The following is a 17,244-nucleotide window of genomic DNA, read 5'->3' on the forward strand; positions in this document are numbered from 1 at the left end:
AAATCAAGTGACTGATGACAAACGAGGCCTCGGTTTGTGTGGAGTGTCGGTTCCGGATAAAGGGGGTTCGAAACCCACGCCACCTTGTGGGTGTTGTCAGGAGTAGATGAATCAGTTGTAGTAGAGTCAGAGAGTCAGAGTTAGAGTTAGATAGTTGTGTCGTCATCGTTATTGTGTCATATATGTGTTAGGGCTGTATATTATTAGATTATATCAGGTTATATTAGTTATAGTATATTGTTATTATTAATTAAAGTAGTTATTTTATAGTATTGTTATATTAATTAGATAAGATTTTTTGGATTGCTTTGTTTTTTTAATTTGGACTGGACTGCTTTTTGATTTGGATTGCCCTTTTAGATTGGTTTGCTTTTTGTGACCTCTTCCTTTTTCCTTGTAATGGAGCCAGCAAGAAAGAGGAAATCCTCCTCTGTCTGGGAGTTTTTTTTAAATGGTTGGTCACAATAAGGTATGTGTATTATTATTGTTTTACTGTCTTGATCTAATAATAATACTCACTATAAGGCTGTATTATATTTCATGTCTATTCATTTATGTTTCTAGGTGAAATGCTTGCCGTGCCTAAAGGAGCTGACATACATCAATAACACCTCCTCCATGCTCAGGCATTATCGAGCACTGCACGAGCATGCACAGACTACTAACAATCTTTATCAATCAAATTAATATTTATCCAAAGTGAATCTCACAAGATCTGAGGATCCACTAGTATATTGGGCTCAACATAAACATCTGTAGCCTTATTTATACCAGCTGGCACTGACATTTTTATGTTCCCCCGCATCCTCTGTTCCATGCAAAAGGATCTTTTCCAAGGCTGTAGAGGTTCTGTCCAAAAGGAGGAATCATCTAAACCCCAACACACTTGAACAAATTCTGTTCCTCAAGAAAAAGAATGTGTGATCCTTCCTTCACCCACCTCAAACTGCAGTGTTGCAGTTTGTTCCTCTAAATCAGTGGTTCCCAACCTTTTTCAACTCGCGGCCCACACAACCAAACACATATGTTTGCGCTGTCCACTTCAAAAAAATTAACTGACCCCTCTATTGTTGGGTTAATAACTTAGTACTCAGAAGCTAGATTTTAAACTATATTTATTGAATAAACTAGGGCTGTGCGAAATGGAAAAAACTATCGCGATTTTTTTGATCAATTTTGCAATTGTGCTTTTACAGTCATAAATGCATTCAGGATTAATTTGAAACATATTTCCAAAAGAAAACCAATCAGAGCTTTATCAAAAAGTTGTAACATCTCTAGAACAGATATAAGTCAAAATTATCACTATAGTGAAGATGTAAAAAAAATGTATAGACTTGTGGCAAAAAAAAAAAACAACAACAACAAAAAAATCCTGTATACAGGGACTTTTTTTTCTTTTTTGCCATGCACTGTTCATAGAGCTCATTAATTGTAGCGGTGCCTCAGGTGTTTGCAGTGTGTATACAGTATGTGTATGCGGTCAGCAGTGAGAGCGCATAAATATAACGCGAAAGCACATTAAAATAATGCACGAGTGCAAATCTCTCTGTTCGCAGCAGATTTCCTTTGCTCTGTCACAAAACCGGTCGTGCTTGCTCAGATACACGCTGCTTTGCGAGGAGAGAGTGTGCACACTTAAAACGTGTCTCCTCTCACTTAAACTGCATCCTGTTCACTAACAAATTCACTCTATGCTCATGTGTTAGACATGAATTATTTTTGCACGTTTTTATTTCTAGCCTTTTACCGCAGTGAGAACGCTCTGATCCGTCAACATTGGCTCAGAAAAAAGGCGCATCACAGACAGTGTGTGAACCTGGAGTTAGGCATATGCGCACGCTCAAATCGTGATTTTAGGACGTTTTCTTTTAATCGCACAGCCCTAGAATGGACTGGAAATGAAGAGAAAATAATTGGCGGCCCACCTGCAATACGGGGCCGCGGACCACAGGTTGAAAACCACTGCTCTAAATCCATAGTCCCATAAGCACAACACTGCACTAAAACTAGTAACAGTTTAATGCACAAAAACACACCAGAAACAATTCTTAACCTTTCCCACCCCACACTTTTCTGTTGCAATTTGTGTTATTACACTCCCTCCACCATAAGAACTACACTCAACACAGTCTCATTTTTGTTGTTCCTACTGTCACTATCCAAACAATTTATGAATAATGAATGAACTGTGTGTGGCAGTTGTCTCTGCACAAGTAAATTCAGACAGACAGAGAAACATATTTTATTTGATACCCAGGCAATGGACAAATGTCTGCTCAGGTCATTGATTCAGTATGTTTTTATTGGTCTGCTATTTCTTTGCACAGTAGCTAGGTGTCAATAGTGAGCAATAATGAATGAAGCTTCGAGTAATGAACCTTTTGGTGAAGCAATGGGCTGCGAGGTCTCTGTAAGGGAAACTCACATACGAAACTTGGATAGATGTATAAAATTAATGATTTAAAAATTTAACAGCGGATAGTGGGTATATCAAAAACATGGGGAAACATCCTCCCTACATTTTACGTACCTCTCTGTGGAAATTCATCAAGAGACAACGCGGAGATTGCTTTATTCTTCTGTTGATTATGCGGATCAGCGTCAGGCCAGGTCCACGGGGATTTCTTCTTTCAAATACAAACCACTCAAATATGCAATACTTTTCATTTTCGAACAGCTGGTTTTGTTCTGACTGTTATGTAAGATCAATGTTTCTGACTGTCAAACAAGACGCACAGAGATTTCTGATAAAGCATGTTTTATTAACTTTATTTGATAACATAATTTATAACTTACTGTTCAATTAAACGTAATATGGTAGGTTTGCATTAAATAAAAGATCGCTGTTTGCATTCATGTGTGTTTTCTATGTTTATTTGTTTTGTGAAAGATCTGCAGCATAAATCATGATCTGTCTATGAGCAGCCATGCATATTGTTATTCTTTTGCATTAATTATCAGATTAAACAGATATTAAAATTAGTCATGTATTTTTTTATTGTGTAAAATAATAAAATATGTTGTGAAAATAATGATGAAACAGACTGATATATGGGAACAATTGAGAAATTGATACTTCTGAAGATAAATCGCAGCCCATGTCTCACGAGGTAAATATAAAAAATAATAATAATAATGCAAACATTTACGAAAAATAAGTAATTTGTACATTTACATATTTGGTAAGATTAAAATACATTATATATCTCTGTATACACACCATGAGTTCAACTTTAATTTCGTGAACAGTAGTGAACATTAGTGTATTTAATTAATTCACCAGGCCCAAACATACACAAGTTTCAAATCCACTGGCTCAGTTAACATTTATAGTATAGTGATAATAGCAGTGTATATCTTATTTGCATTTGAAGTGATATTATAAATCCTGTAAACATATAGAAGGTAATATTTGGACTTCTCCGGTTCTCTGCACTGACTTTAAGCACAACCGGAAATATCTACGCACACACTCGCAAGACCGGAAATCCAAGATGGCGGAGATATGCAACTAGCCCATTAAATAAAAACACGCCTTTTTTCCGGTGATGATGCTGTTAGAAAGCAACAAGGACTGGTTTAAAGCTGTGTGAGAGAGAGTTAAGCTGCATGACAGCGAGCTTCTCAAGATACCTCCGATTGGTTTAAGAAAGGGACAGACCATCTGAATCTGACCCTGGTAGTCAGTGGCGAGCCAACCGCAGAAGTGAACGGACCAAGAGCATGGTGTGGCCAGCCGTGGCATCTTTGGAACCATCATCATCCTGTGCCTTCATTTAAAATACAGATAAGAACACACGTAAACCTATCCGGGTAGTGAAAAGAACATACATACTCCAAGAAATACACACCAAGAACTTTTATGGACTCTCTTTTTTTTATTTGAGGTTATTTATTTTGGGTTTGTTGTGCGCTGTGCACTCAGGAAGCGGGCTTTGGTAGGCAGGGAATGTACATAACTACCATTCATTTTGTTTAATACATTTCTCAAATTAACCTGTTTTGTGTTGTCTGTTCTCTGCTGACCTTTTACTATTTCAGGCTCCGTAGTTGTACCTAGAGTTTCTGATATTAGCCCAGCTTTAATCCTTTACTACTTAAATTATTTATCAGTTACATTAACCTGAGACACGGGTTACATATGCGACAGAGCGCTAATCGGAAACACCAGGTGGAGGAATTAGGAAATCCTGCGAAGGCGGAGCATCCATGCACTTCGGAGGGCCCTTCGTGCACTTCGGAGACCAGTCTTCGAAGTCCGTGGCCTTCGAAGTGCGTACACTCAACTTTGGGACACAGCTTGAGTGTTTGTTCATCTGAGTAGAGGGGGAGATTTGGGATCATCCTGCCAAATTTTGTGTTTCCAAATTTGGCTGGCTTGCCGGCCAGACACTTTTAGGACAGAAGAAAAGAAGAAGAAGAAGAGGAAGGAGAAGAAGAAAATCAGTACAAATACAAGAGGGTTCCATAACCTTCTGTGCTTGGACACATAATAATTTATTTTTTATTTTTCAGGACTTCCATCCTGTGATGAAATGTATACTTTTGCATTTTAAAAGATAAAACATTATGTGAATAAATGACTTGATTTAACTTATGTAATCTTAATCAAATATTTCAACAGTTCATTATTTTTTAAATAATTTTAGGAATAATCTAAGAAACAGACAATCTCTCGTATTTTCTTTGTTTACTAAAAGATTTCTAAAATGCATAAACATTAACAGTCTCGAGTCATGGTATTCCCATGGTATTCCATGCTGATATTTTTACTTTGTTTGCCATTGTTCCCATGGTGAATTATTTTTCCATTATGTTTTTTTTCCCATCCTGTTTCATAGTCTTATTTTTATATGCAGTTTAAATGTTTGAGATATGAGAATTTGTGAATTATTAAGAACAACTATGGCACCTTTAAGTCAACACAAGTTCTCAATTCCTTTCTTTACAACAACAACAACATGTCTCAAAATAATTTGTAGATCTAATCAACATGAACAAAGGGGAAGTTGTGGCCTAGTTTCTAGAGAGTTTGACTCATAACCCTAGGGTTGTTGGTTCGAGTCTTGGGCTGGCAATACCATGACTTAGGTGCCCTTGAGCAAGGCACCGAACTCCCAACTGCTCCCTGGGGCTGCCCACTGCTCTGTGTGTGTGTGTGTGTTCACAGTGTGTGTGTTCACAGTGTGTGTGTGCACTTTGGATGAGTTAAATGCAGAGCACGAATTCTGAGTATGGGTCACCATACTTGGCTGTATGTCACCCCTTACGAAAGGAAAATATATTTACCAATATATTTCTTAAAATATATTGTGATATATTGTAATATATTATTTTACCTTTTTATTTTCTAATATTTTATATATTTGAATACATTTAATAATATATTGATGATACATATATTATATAATATATTGCTAAATATACAAATAATTGCCGCTTTCAATATATTGCAATATATTGGAAAAAATAAATATATAAAATAATATATGCCTAATATATTACATGATATTTCTCAATATACTGCAATATATTTTTGTTTCATAAGGGACATCACTTTCATTCATACTACACACATTTATACTATATACAGAGTACGTTTTAATGTTGGCAAAGTAGTTATTCAAAAATGAGTACTTAGAATGTATTTCGGACACACCCAAGGTCTCTATTCGCTGGAATGTGATTACAGTTCTGTGTTTACATTTCTGTCTAAACTACTACTGCATATGGTTTGAAAATTTCACTGGCAGAGTGGAAATTAACAAATATTTTATGTTTTCCAAAAAAAATAAGTAATTTATATAAACTGCTTGCACATTCTGTTTAGTTCTCAGCTTCTCGCATGGCTCTACATCTGATAAACATCTTTCAGGAATCAAGGTTAAAAAAGCACCAGCAATTCAATGGCATAATCATGATACATTCTGTTTATCACCATGTATCTTTATGCAACCAAAGAAACACTTTTTTTATAGTTTAACTCACTGCTACCATTTGTACACTAGCCAAATTCAAGAGCATATCAGCAGCAAACAGCTTGGAAAGACTGGAATGTGTGTGGCCTAGCAGATAAAACATTCTAAGCACATTAAATATGTACTGATGTTTCACATAATAGGAACATTGTCACAACTAGAATTGCTCAATATTTTCATCATAATGCAACAGTTGGCTTCTACTAGGCTATTTTTAAAGTGACATATTTTCTGTGATCTGAATGTGGTAAACTGTAAATGAACTGTTTACCACTATATTTATACATGCTCTTGAGTTTTACACACTCTAAGAGGAAGTCTGTCATGTCACACTGCTTAAAATATCAACTACTCTACATCAGTAAACTATGGTGCCAGACAATGATTGTGCAGTACTTTCTGTTTTCTTTAGCATTTTACCATCAGGATCATACAGAGTCAGGTTCATACGGAGACTACACAAAATGTTGCAAGGTTGCAAGTTCGAGTCTTTTGCCAGCAAGAATTGTAGCTGGGGGGAATGAATATACAGCGCTCTCTCCACCCTCAATACCGCGACTAAGGTGCCCTTGAGCAAAGCACTGAACCTCCAACTGCGGGGGGATGGTTACATCAGATGAGCCTTTCATTGGCTGTTGCCCTTTGGCTGAAATGAAGGGGGAAAACTGTTCTCTAGCTAGCACTCATAACACTTCCTCCCAGTCATGAGGTGCTGCCATTTGCTAATCCTGTACTCGGCACTCCTATTACCCCGAGAGAGAATGAAAAACAGTGTGTAACTCTGTGTGTGTGTGAGTGAGATCAGAAGGGAGGGGCAAGCAAGTTGTGTCCAAGCTGAGCGAGAGGGGGAAGGGGCTGAAAATGTTGAAGCAACAGCTTGAGGTTTCTAGGGAACTGGTCGGAAGGAAACTTTGAGCTGTTCATTAGATGAGGAAAGTACTTAAGAATGAGGTGGAGAAGCATGGACAAATAACACATATGCCTCAAAGGAACATAGCGGACAACAGAGGAGTGAAGGAATTCATTATTGTGCGAGACAAGAAGACATGAGAAGAAAGTGATAGATCAAGGCAAGAGCAACGCAGCAGAGAAGTGATTCAAAGCCATCAGAAGAGAAAAGAAGAGAAAGAGCAAGAAGAAAAAGAGAGCTATAGTGGCAGTTAAATAAAGAGGAGGGAGGCAGGAAGAGGTGATTAACAGTCTGAGAGAAGGAGAGGGAGTAAGGAAAAGGGTACAGTTGTCAAAAAACAGACACAGTGATAAAATAAAGAGAGGACGGAAGAGCAAGAAAGGAAGTCTGCAACATTTGCACATGCATGGGTTCTGTGAGTGCGTCACAGCTCCAGTGTGAAAGTGGATGCACGTTATGAGGACTCTTATGCTGTGCAGGCTCTTTCCTATCATCCTTCTGTGCTCCTTATGCAGTGTGGTCATCTGGATATTCCACTTTAACAAGTGAGTATTTTCATTTAAGCCTGTGTGTGCTCTTAGCTATCCTTCTATTTGGAGACTGAACTTTTAAAAGACCTGAGTGCTAAATATGGATATGGTCTTCTGGCCACCAAGACTGAAATTAAGTCTTTTTTCGGGTCAAGTTTGTTACCAATAATTTTTTTATAAGTAAAGGCCTCTTTAATCTTTGTACTGTCTGATACGTGCAGACATTTGATTAGTAAAATATTATATTAAAATTTTACAAAGGGGTGATGAAAGCAAAGCAAGAATTTGGGAAAAATATTTCAATGTTTTAGAATGCTGGAAAGGTCTAAAAGTTGGACTTTAGATGTTCGCTGTTTACACTGTTTCAGTGAAGTTCCGTGGAACATCTCACTTTAGAAAATAATTGAAAGTAAAATTTCTATGTCTGAATTTGCATGTCTGAACATAGTATCTTAATATCGGGTAAATACTGGTAGTGGGACAATGGGTAAAGTGGGACAGTTAAGCTTAATAATTTATATCTTTACATGGATATGTTTCTTTTACTAAAAATCAACACTGAGCTCATCAGTAGCAAGTGTGATAAAAAAAATTATGTGGCTATGACATAACTTCCGGGGTGTGGCACATCATATTTAACAACCTTGCAGTGAACTGTGATGGTAAGTAAAATGACATAGCATTATGCGGTAAATAATGTTAAGGTTATAAAAATAAAACAACTCATGGATCATTTGTAATTGTTACATATTTTGTTATAAGATGTATTGGTGAATCAGAATTTGTAAAAATCACATTCATATTAATCTTCTTGGGGTTTTTTTATGCGATTTTGACACTGTCCCAGTTTGCCAATAGCATATTGTGAAATTGGGACTAGGGCTGGGACAACGCGTCGAGGTCATCGATGACATCGACGCAAAAAATACGTCGACGCAAAATATTCGCATCGATTAGTCAACCTGTTTTTATTTCTCTAAAAAACGTTTGCAAAACGTTTATGTGCGCTGAATATACGCAATGGCCGGATCAACATTCTGTCCAACGTTATATAACCAATCCAGGGGTTTTTCTGCATTTATCTTTTTTTTTTGGCGGCTGTCAAAGCCTTATTTGATCGGCGAGTGATGTAGAATAGAATGACTGCTGCGTCTGACAGGGCGCGTACGAGAGAGCGAGCCCCGGCTGCGCGCGCACTCACAGTCTTCAAACTACACGAGCGCTGTCTTGCTCTCTCTCTCTCTCTCTCTCTCTCTCTCTCTCTCTCTCTCTCTCTCTCTCTCTCTCCTCATGCACATTAACCAAAATCATTAGACACGATAGAAAAAGGGCGGAATGCCAGTTTCACGTGGAGCATTCAGAGATTTTCTTTTTTCTTCATGACAGGCTGCTTGCTCCCACTGTTAATTATTATTATTATTTTTTTTGGAAAAGCACTCTCTGTATTAGCTTAAAGCCCTCAAGTTTACATTGGTTACTGTATTCTTTCAATTGCTCTAAACAAGTATTTTGGGTGACCTTTTTATTGAATACTAGACATCAAGTTGTTGTTATTTTCATCTGCAAGAAGAACTTTTTTCAGTAAGCTAGGCCCTATGTGTTCAGTAAGCTTGTTTCAGTAAGCTATGTGTTTTCAAGGCTTCAAGGTTTTATTGAATGCTATCTCTATACAAGTGCAAAGTAATGCATTCTTAGTCAGTCTTTCATTTTGTAATTTTAAGAGCAATAAACATATGTTGCAATGTTAAGGAATTCATAGGTAAATCAACATGTATAAATTGTTAGTAGTGAATTAATGGGGAGATAATCGAAATCGAATCGGTCTGAAAAAGTTAATCGTTAGATTAATCGATGCACCGAAAAAATAATCGCTAGATTAATCGTTTAAAAAATAATCGTTTATCCCAGCCCTAATTGGTACATGGTATTACTGGCAAACTGGGACAGCCATTCAAGTCATTCTAATGGAGGAATTGAGTTACCTTTTTATATGTCCCTCATACATTTAGTTAGTTAGCTCGATATTTCAACAAAGACTGACTTAAACTACGCCAGCTCTCACGCATTCACCGTGAGACACACGCAATTAACACTTTTAAAAAAACAAACAACCAAAAACAAGAAAGATGGAGGGTACAAGCTCGGATGGCCAGGACATTTGCAAAATGTTGTTCGGGGGCATTGTGTGTTTGAGGAAGAGTCATCCATTCTGTATTTAATGTTTCTTTCTTTTTTATTGTCTATAGTATAGTAGAGCTCCTAAGCTATTTAGAATAGTATCATATGAGTGGCTGAGACATTTGGATCATAATAAAAAAGTATGCAGAATATAAATTATCAGAAAGTGTCCCATTTTACCAGTATTCACCCTAGTGCAATATGTTTTGCATTTCACATGACAGAACATGTACTGACTGAAACACAATCAATTCTATTATGAATAACAACCATCTTCAAATTAACCATGATAATTAAATTAACAACTAAATCGCATTTATTAAATGACTCTCTATAAAACATAATTATGATTGGTCAATCGCAGTATTTTGTAGATCTTATAAATTCACTGCAACCCATGGCAATGCTGTACGCATGGTTTTGTCTCTTTTGAAAGGTGTCACTCCGTGGTTTGTTCCTAAACAGAACAAACATCAGAATCACTGTATGTCTGGCTGGTATTATGTAACAAAACTTTGAAAATACAAAAAAAAAAATATATATATGTATATATGTAAAATATAATTTTGCAGATGACTATAGCTGGGAGCTATTAGCTGGAATACCCAATGGGATCACATCTTAAAATAGTTTGAATCATCATTTGAATCACAAGAATCGCCGGTTCCTAAAGATATATGACATGTTTTTTATTTGTTTGAGTTGTTGTGTTACAAAAACATGCAGTGTACCGCAGACAGTAGAGAGGAACTCTTTAACCGTATGATAATAATAATGTAACTGTTGCATCCTGTCAAGGTTTATTTTTAGTGATAATAACCGGCTGATTGCAAATGACTTCTTACATAACACTAACAGTAATAAACACAGTGTATTTTCTCCAAATATTCCTGAATGTGCATATTGCAACATGCATGCACAACAATGCAGTAATTCAAACTTGGCAGCATGATCTTTCTTAATTTATTGTGTACATTTCTTTTCTCAATCTCTTAGACGGCCTCTGTAACATGTTGGGTATTAATGTCATATTATGTCATTATAATCAATTATCAAATACCATAATTAATTTTACCTCAAACTTTTCACCCCCTAGTCATAAGCATCACTCTTTCAAACAGACATGGTTTAAGTCTCACTCTCATTTACATTAATACCTGAGAATTTATTCAGTTAAACTGACATTAGATTTTGAATTGTAATCTTATATTGTGAAAGTGAAAGCGAAAGTGAAGTGACATTCAGTGGCCCATACTCAGAATACGTGCTCTGCATTTAACACATCGAAAGTGAACACACACACAGCAGTGAACACACACCCGGAGCAGTGGGCAGCCATTTTAGCTGCAGCGCCCGGGGAGCAGTTTGGGGGTTCGATGCCTTTCTCAAGGGCACCTAAGCTGTGGTATTGCCAGCCTTCTGTTATTTACATGCCAAATTACAGGGAACAAACTTACAGTAAGTCTTTCATTTTACATGAAGATAAGTGTAATAAAAGTGACTTTTGGTGAATTAGATCTGAAACTTTATAATGCTAAATTGCTACGTAAGCCTCATAAAGAGTATATCTACGAATCTGGAAGGTCAAAGGGCCCCCAACATCACACAGTAGTTATTCAGAAGATAATTTGAAGATTTATTTTTTTGTTTGTGTTTAGATATATTGAAGGTAAGAACGGTGATCTGCTCAGAGGAATTTTCTTTTTTAAACAGTGTGCAAGGGAAGTGGATAGTGATATGGATATGTTGTAAGAGAAAGTAAGAGAGGGACAGAAAGTGAGGAGAAATATGAGGGGATAGAGGGAGAAATTATGGAGCCCCGCACATGACATGCAAGAAAAAATAAATAAATTGTGCGCATGATTTACTAATCAGTTCCCTCAAATTACTAAAACGTTCACAGGATTACTATTGCATTCCCTCGATTTACTATTGCGTTCGATTGTTTTGAATTGAGGGAACAAATTAGTCATTCGTGCACACAATTTATAAATTAAACGCAATAGTAATTCACAAGATTTAGCCTTATATTTTTTTTCCTGCGTGTCATGTGCGGGGCTCCGTAAGAAATATACTTCACTGTAGCACACAAAATATTAGTGCTCAGCCATTCAAATTCGTGGACGCTGGAACTGACTATTGTTAATGCTCTCCCAATAAAACCAATACTGATATATATATTGCTATGTGCTGCTATGTGAGCTGCAGGCATACCTACATGTAAATGTATTCCTGTGATATCAATTATGGGTGACGTTTGTAGTGTTTATTCTTCTGAAACGATACTTTGAATTGCCACTGGAATATTAGAGTGGGCTTTTTTGTTAATTTTCTGCTATTAATGCGATTTTGCCTCTGCAACAATACTTGAAACCTTATTTATGATTGTCTCTTTCTCTCCACAGTAATGTAATGCCACAGCCCTCAAATGGGATTCCTCAAAAAAGGCCAGAAAAACCATTTTGGAGAATTGGGTAAGGACTGTATTTGTGCTGGAATAGGTGATTTTGTATCTGCACCGGCGTGTTGGTAAGAACAAATAAGACTCAGTTGAACCTCAGAACTCAGCTGAAGTTAGGAGTTTACTGTTGATTAGGTTGAGTGCAGTGAGTGGTCTGTAAATATCAAAGAATAATAAGAAATATTAGATATAGAGCTGGTTAAATAACATCTGCTCAAACAATAATACAGGTTATTAAAGTTGTTGCAGTACACAGTTGTCCACAAGATGACATGAGCTTACTCATGGTATTAGATATGATAGACGCCATTACAACGTGTCAGAGTAACTGCGCATCACATAATATATATACAAATATAAACAGATAATAATATAAATCGCAATCCAGAGATGTTACTCATATTATAATGGCACTCAGACTCAAACTTTGGCGCTAACAAGGACTGCAGCGATGACAAGTAAACAAGCTTGTAACCCAAAGACCTCAAAGATGCTTTCAAACACAGTGAGATGATCATATGATAACTGGATATAAACAACTTACTTTCTAGGCATTAACTCGCTCACATAAGACCACTTTTTTTATTGTTCATGTTTACATTTCAGTCGTTTGTCTTATAGAATTAAACAATTAAATCTGACACATTTTGAGATTTTAAAATACAAAATGAAATAATTTTATGTTTCTCATAATGCATATGTTTGTGAATCACCACAGTATGTCATTTAATTCTTTCAGAGACAATGTATTAATTGCCAAGGCACTGGAAAATTACTCAGACAAATGGAAAAAACACGAGGCAAACTTTACAAGATTCAGGTAAAACAGTAGCCCGGACCATGGGATGTTCTCCTTGTAAGGTTAAACTGACACATGTGGTAAAGCTTTGCTGGATAAGAATAAATGTACTGATATGGATAACATAAACCAGACAAATACCCTGTAGAAATGCTTATTTAATTCACCCAAAAATGAAAACTATTATCAAAAGATCTGTTCCTTTGAGGTTAGATTTTATGTCTTTATTACACAAAAACATATTGCGATTTTCTGGCCTATGAACTCTAAGGGTTCTTCTCGTCTTTTTGTTTGATTTTTACATGACTGCAACCCATCAGACTGAGCATCTGTTTCCTTCCAGGTCCTTACTAAGTAGCAAATGCCATGCTGTGTCAAAGGCTGTGGTCACACAGAATAACACCAAACTCGGGTCAAATGTTAATTATGATGGACAGAGCAGAAAGCCACTAAAGGTGACACAAGCCCTGTTCAACATTTTGCCTAAGGTAGCGTACCAGCATTAAAGTATTGAGTGAATTACCAGTTTGTTTAGTTTGTCTAATGAATTTGGAGTTACATTGTGTGTGTGTTTGTAGGAGCACCCCTTCGGAAATGCAACCTGGGAGTCATGTGCTGTGGTGGGGAATGGAGGTATTCTGGCCAATAGCAGCTGTGGAGAAGAAATAAATTTAGCCCAGTTTGTCATTCGGTTAGTGTTAGATCAAATATAATATAGGGCATAATGGAACCTCTCTCATTTTTTTTCTATCACCAGCAATGCCTAATGCTGGCCTAATCAATCTCTGTCCACCCCTACATTCAGATGTAACCTTCCACCACTGGATAAGAGATATGAGAAAGATGTGGGCAACAAAACTAACCTGGTGACTGCAAATCCCAGCATCCTCCTTGAGAAGTGAGTCTGTGATTTGCTGTAGAATCAGTTTTCTTGCTGCTATAAATGCAGCAGTGCCTAATACATCATGAACAGGATGAAGGATTATCAGGTTGTGATTAAAATGCACTCAAAGAAGGATTTTCCATGCCTCATTGAATTTCAATGCAATTTTTTATGTGGACAGATGAATTACTGGAAGTACGGCTGGGGGATAAATCAGACAGGCTACTGTTGGTTGAATTACCTGAAAAAATGTATGAAAATAAATAACCTATTAATAAAGCCTATATCATGAAATTATAACACACTTGTTTAGTATGTAGTTAAGAACAATTATTAGACATCACAAAGTCTTTAAAGTCTTTTTGGGGCGGCAGTGGCTCAGTGGTTCATGTAGGTTGTCTACAAATCGGAAGGTTAGTGGTTCAATCCCTGGCTCCACCTGAGCAAGTGTCGACCTGATGAGCTGGATGGCGCCTTGAATGGCAGACACCGCCTTCTGTGTATGAATGAGAGTGTGAATGGGTGAATGTGAGGCAACTTATAAAGCGCTTTGGATGGCCATGTGGTCTGTTGAAAGCGCTATATAAATGCAGTCCATTTACCATTACCATGTACCATTTAAAAAGTTTCTGTAAACACAACTTGCAATAAAAGATTTAAAGTATTTATTTTTGATAAATTCTTTGGCAATGGAATTGCATTTCTTTTTTCACTACACACTACAATACAAGTACTACACACATTATTAATGATCTGGAATCACTGAGAGGAATATTCAGGCTTTTCTTTCTGCACCTCTTCTTTTACAGGTACAGTGGACTTATGGAGCGTCGACGTCCATTTTTGGAAAGCCTTCGTCCTTATGGACAAGCTTTATTGCTATTGCCAGCCTTCTCCTATGGTCAGAACACAGCTGTATCCTTGCGTGCTTTTTACACACTCGAGGACCTTGGCAGCAACAGCCCTCTGCCCGTTTTCCTGAATCCAGATTACTTGAGGACGTTGTCAAACTTTTGGCGTGAACGAGGCCTTAACTCAGTTCGTCCAAGCACAGGACTCATCATGGCCAGCTTAGCACTAGAAATCTGTTCAAATGTCCATTTGTATGGTTTTTGGCCTTTTAGTAAACATCCATATGGCAATCAGCCGATCCCCAACCATTACTATGATAATCGAGAGAGCAAGAAGAACGTGCATTCGATGCCAACCGAATTTGAACATTTAATGAATCTTCACAAGCAAGGCATGATTCGCATACACCTTGGCGAGTGTCAACCCACTCACAATTAAAACATGAGACTGGCTGGAAACTAGGCCTTGCCTGTAATGTACTGTACACCTCTCAGTTTAAGGACTACTACAGACTACAATAGGCCCCTTGGATGGGTGTCTAGAAAGACACAGCTGTGAATGCGCACTGAATTTATATAGACTATGTAGCTGTGCACATTTGCTCATCGAGGCAGCCATGACCATGCACAACAAAATCATGTTTAGTTATTTTTGAGAAATTATTGCACACAAAAATAGCTGAAAACAGATATAATTATTTTAGCTTTGGTATCCTGTGAAAGAATTTAATTAGGAAAATGACTCCTAGCAGCATCCCTTAAGGGGGGGATTTGATGCCCATTTTCTGCAAGTTGATATTATTCTTATGGGTTATAATGAAAAGTCTGTAACATAGTTTGGTTAAAATCTCTCAATGGTAGTGTAAAAAACAAATTTTTACCCTGTCAAAAACAGCTATTTTCAGCGCAAGCAGTTTTGTAGCATTTTCCTTTAAATGTTAATGAGCTCTGCTGATCCCGCCCTCTGGGGACGCTAATTAGCACATTATTAGGAAAGGTGATTTCACTGAAACAGTGAACGATTAATTGAAAAACCTTATACTCACTTCTGTTTTAAGCGAAGATGGATCATGAATGAGTCGTGCAAACATATACACATTTAAAGGTGCAATAGGTGAGTGTTTGTTATACTGGTATACTGAAAGTCTGTACACATCCTGATACCAGTCATTAAGTTAAGTGGTTTAAATGTATTTATCTGTATTTATATATTCTGTGGAAGGCGTAGGACCAAGAAATGTACATCCGATCAAAATGCTCGGTCTGAGCGTTTTAAATAGCTTTCTTACCTGCCTGTCAACATATGTATATGCATACCTCTGTGCACCCTATTCGCGCAGACAGAATACATAATCAGAGCGTTCACACACGCTGTGCAAACGGAGTGAGAATGGCTGACAAACATCAACAACCCAGTCTTCCTTCCTGGTATTGTAGTACTTTTAAAGTTTTCTCAATTGGTAATGACACATGATGTAGCCCAGTGGTTCCCAATTCCAGTGCTCACGCACATTTTTTGCATGTCTCGCTTTGTTAACACACCGGTTTCAGATGACAAACTCGAGCTATGTGAATGAACTGTGTTCCAATCAATATGATCCCTATACCATGTTCAGGGGTTTACTTCACTTCGGAACATAGACCAGAATTGGGAACCGCTGATGTAGCCTATTGTAGTAATGTTGTCTCTGATAATCTGGTCTATGAGCATAAATGCAGCCAGGGGCGTGGCTTTGGACAGCAATTGAAGGGAGGGTGGGACAAATATTATAAGCAGATCGGGGGTGCATTCCCTTCAGAAATAAACATAATTCACTTTGTCTTCAGTGGCTCAGATGTTGGGAGTAAATGACAACCGCTATGTTCATTATTACATCTAACAACAGAACACCTCAATCACTTAGGAGCCATTCTTGTCTACATCTGCTCCGGTGGTGAAACAATGATGGATTACATGCTTACAGCATGTATGATGATTAACAGATGATTACAGCTCACTCACGGCAGGTCTAAGATAAGACACCAGTCCAGTCTGTGCTGAAACACCACTGTCAATCAAACTATCGTGGTAAGGGTTTGACTGTGTGATGTCACAAATGCCAGCATCTGAGATTGGCTCAATTTGACAAAGGGGTTAAGATTTAACGATATTAAAAAAAAAAAAAAACACTGGGTGGATTTTTATCATTACAGGGTGGTTGTGTGCACACACTGCCAACACACGCCAGTTCAAACAACTTGTAAAAGTGCATGTAGCATCCGATGACCCCCTTAACTCTCCCTAAGCAGACTTGCCTTAATCAGCCTTTAACGTGCTCATTATTGGTGCTCCTTCTTTGATCTCAGGTGTGCAGAAATAGCTAATATCAGTACCGGATTATAACTCTCTAGACTTTGAGTCCAGGACTCAGATCTCAGTTAAAGAATCGCAGATATGTCTGGATGATTGGAAGCAACACCACATTCACAGTGTGAAACAATAAGCATGGAAATGGGTTAGCAAAAAACAGAGTAAGAAGACAAGAAATGTAAAAGTTGACAATAGTAGCAATACTAAATATAGTAATTTCAATTTTGAATACCCTATCTGAACATGATATGAATCTTACAGCAATCACTGTAAAGTAAATAAAATATAGTTTTTATTATTA

The 17,244-nt window shown here is 37.3% G+C and overlaps 1 protein-coding gene across 1 annotated transcript; it reads left to right on the forward strand.

Moving 5' to 3' along the window:
- Positions 1-6,695: 6,695 nt before the first annotated feature.
- LOC127947855 (alpha-2,8-sialyltransferase 8F) lies at positions 6,696-17,244 on the forward strand. The gene is made up of 7 exons (XM_052544695.1): positions 6,696-7,436; positions 12,005-12,073; positions 12,800-12,880; positions 13,203-13,347; positions 13,438-13,550; positions 13,665-13,757; positions 14,552-17,244. Exons 1-7 carry the CDS (start codon positions 7,339-7,341, stop codon positions 15,030-15,032), a joined length of 1,080 nt encoding a protein of 359 aa, XP_052400655.1. The 5' UTR covers positions 6,696-7,338; the 3' UTR covers positions 15,033-17,244.

This window comes from Carassius gibelio, chromosome A3 (assembly GCF_023724105.1).
Source record: "Carassius gibelio isolate Cgi1373 ecotype wild population from Czech Republic chromosome A3, carGib1.2-hapl.c, whole genome shotgun sequence".
In the NCBI taxonomy this organism is placed as follows: Eukaryota; Metazoa; Chordata; class Actinopteri; order Cypriniformes; family Cyprinidae; genus Carassius; species Carassius gibelio.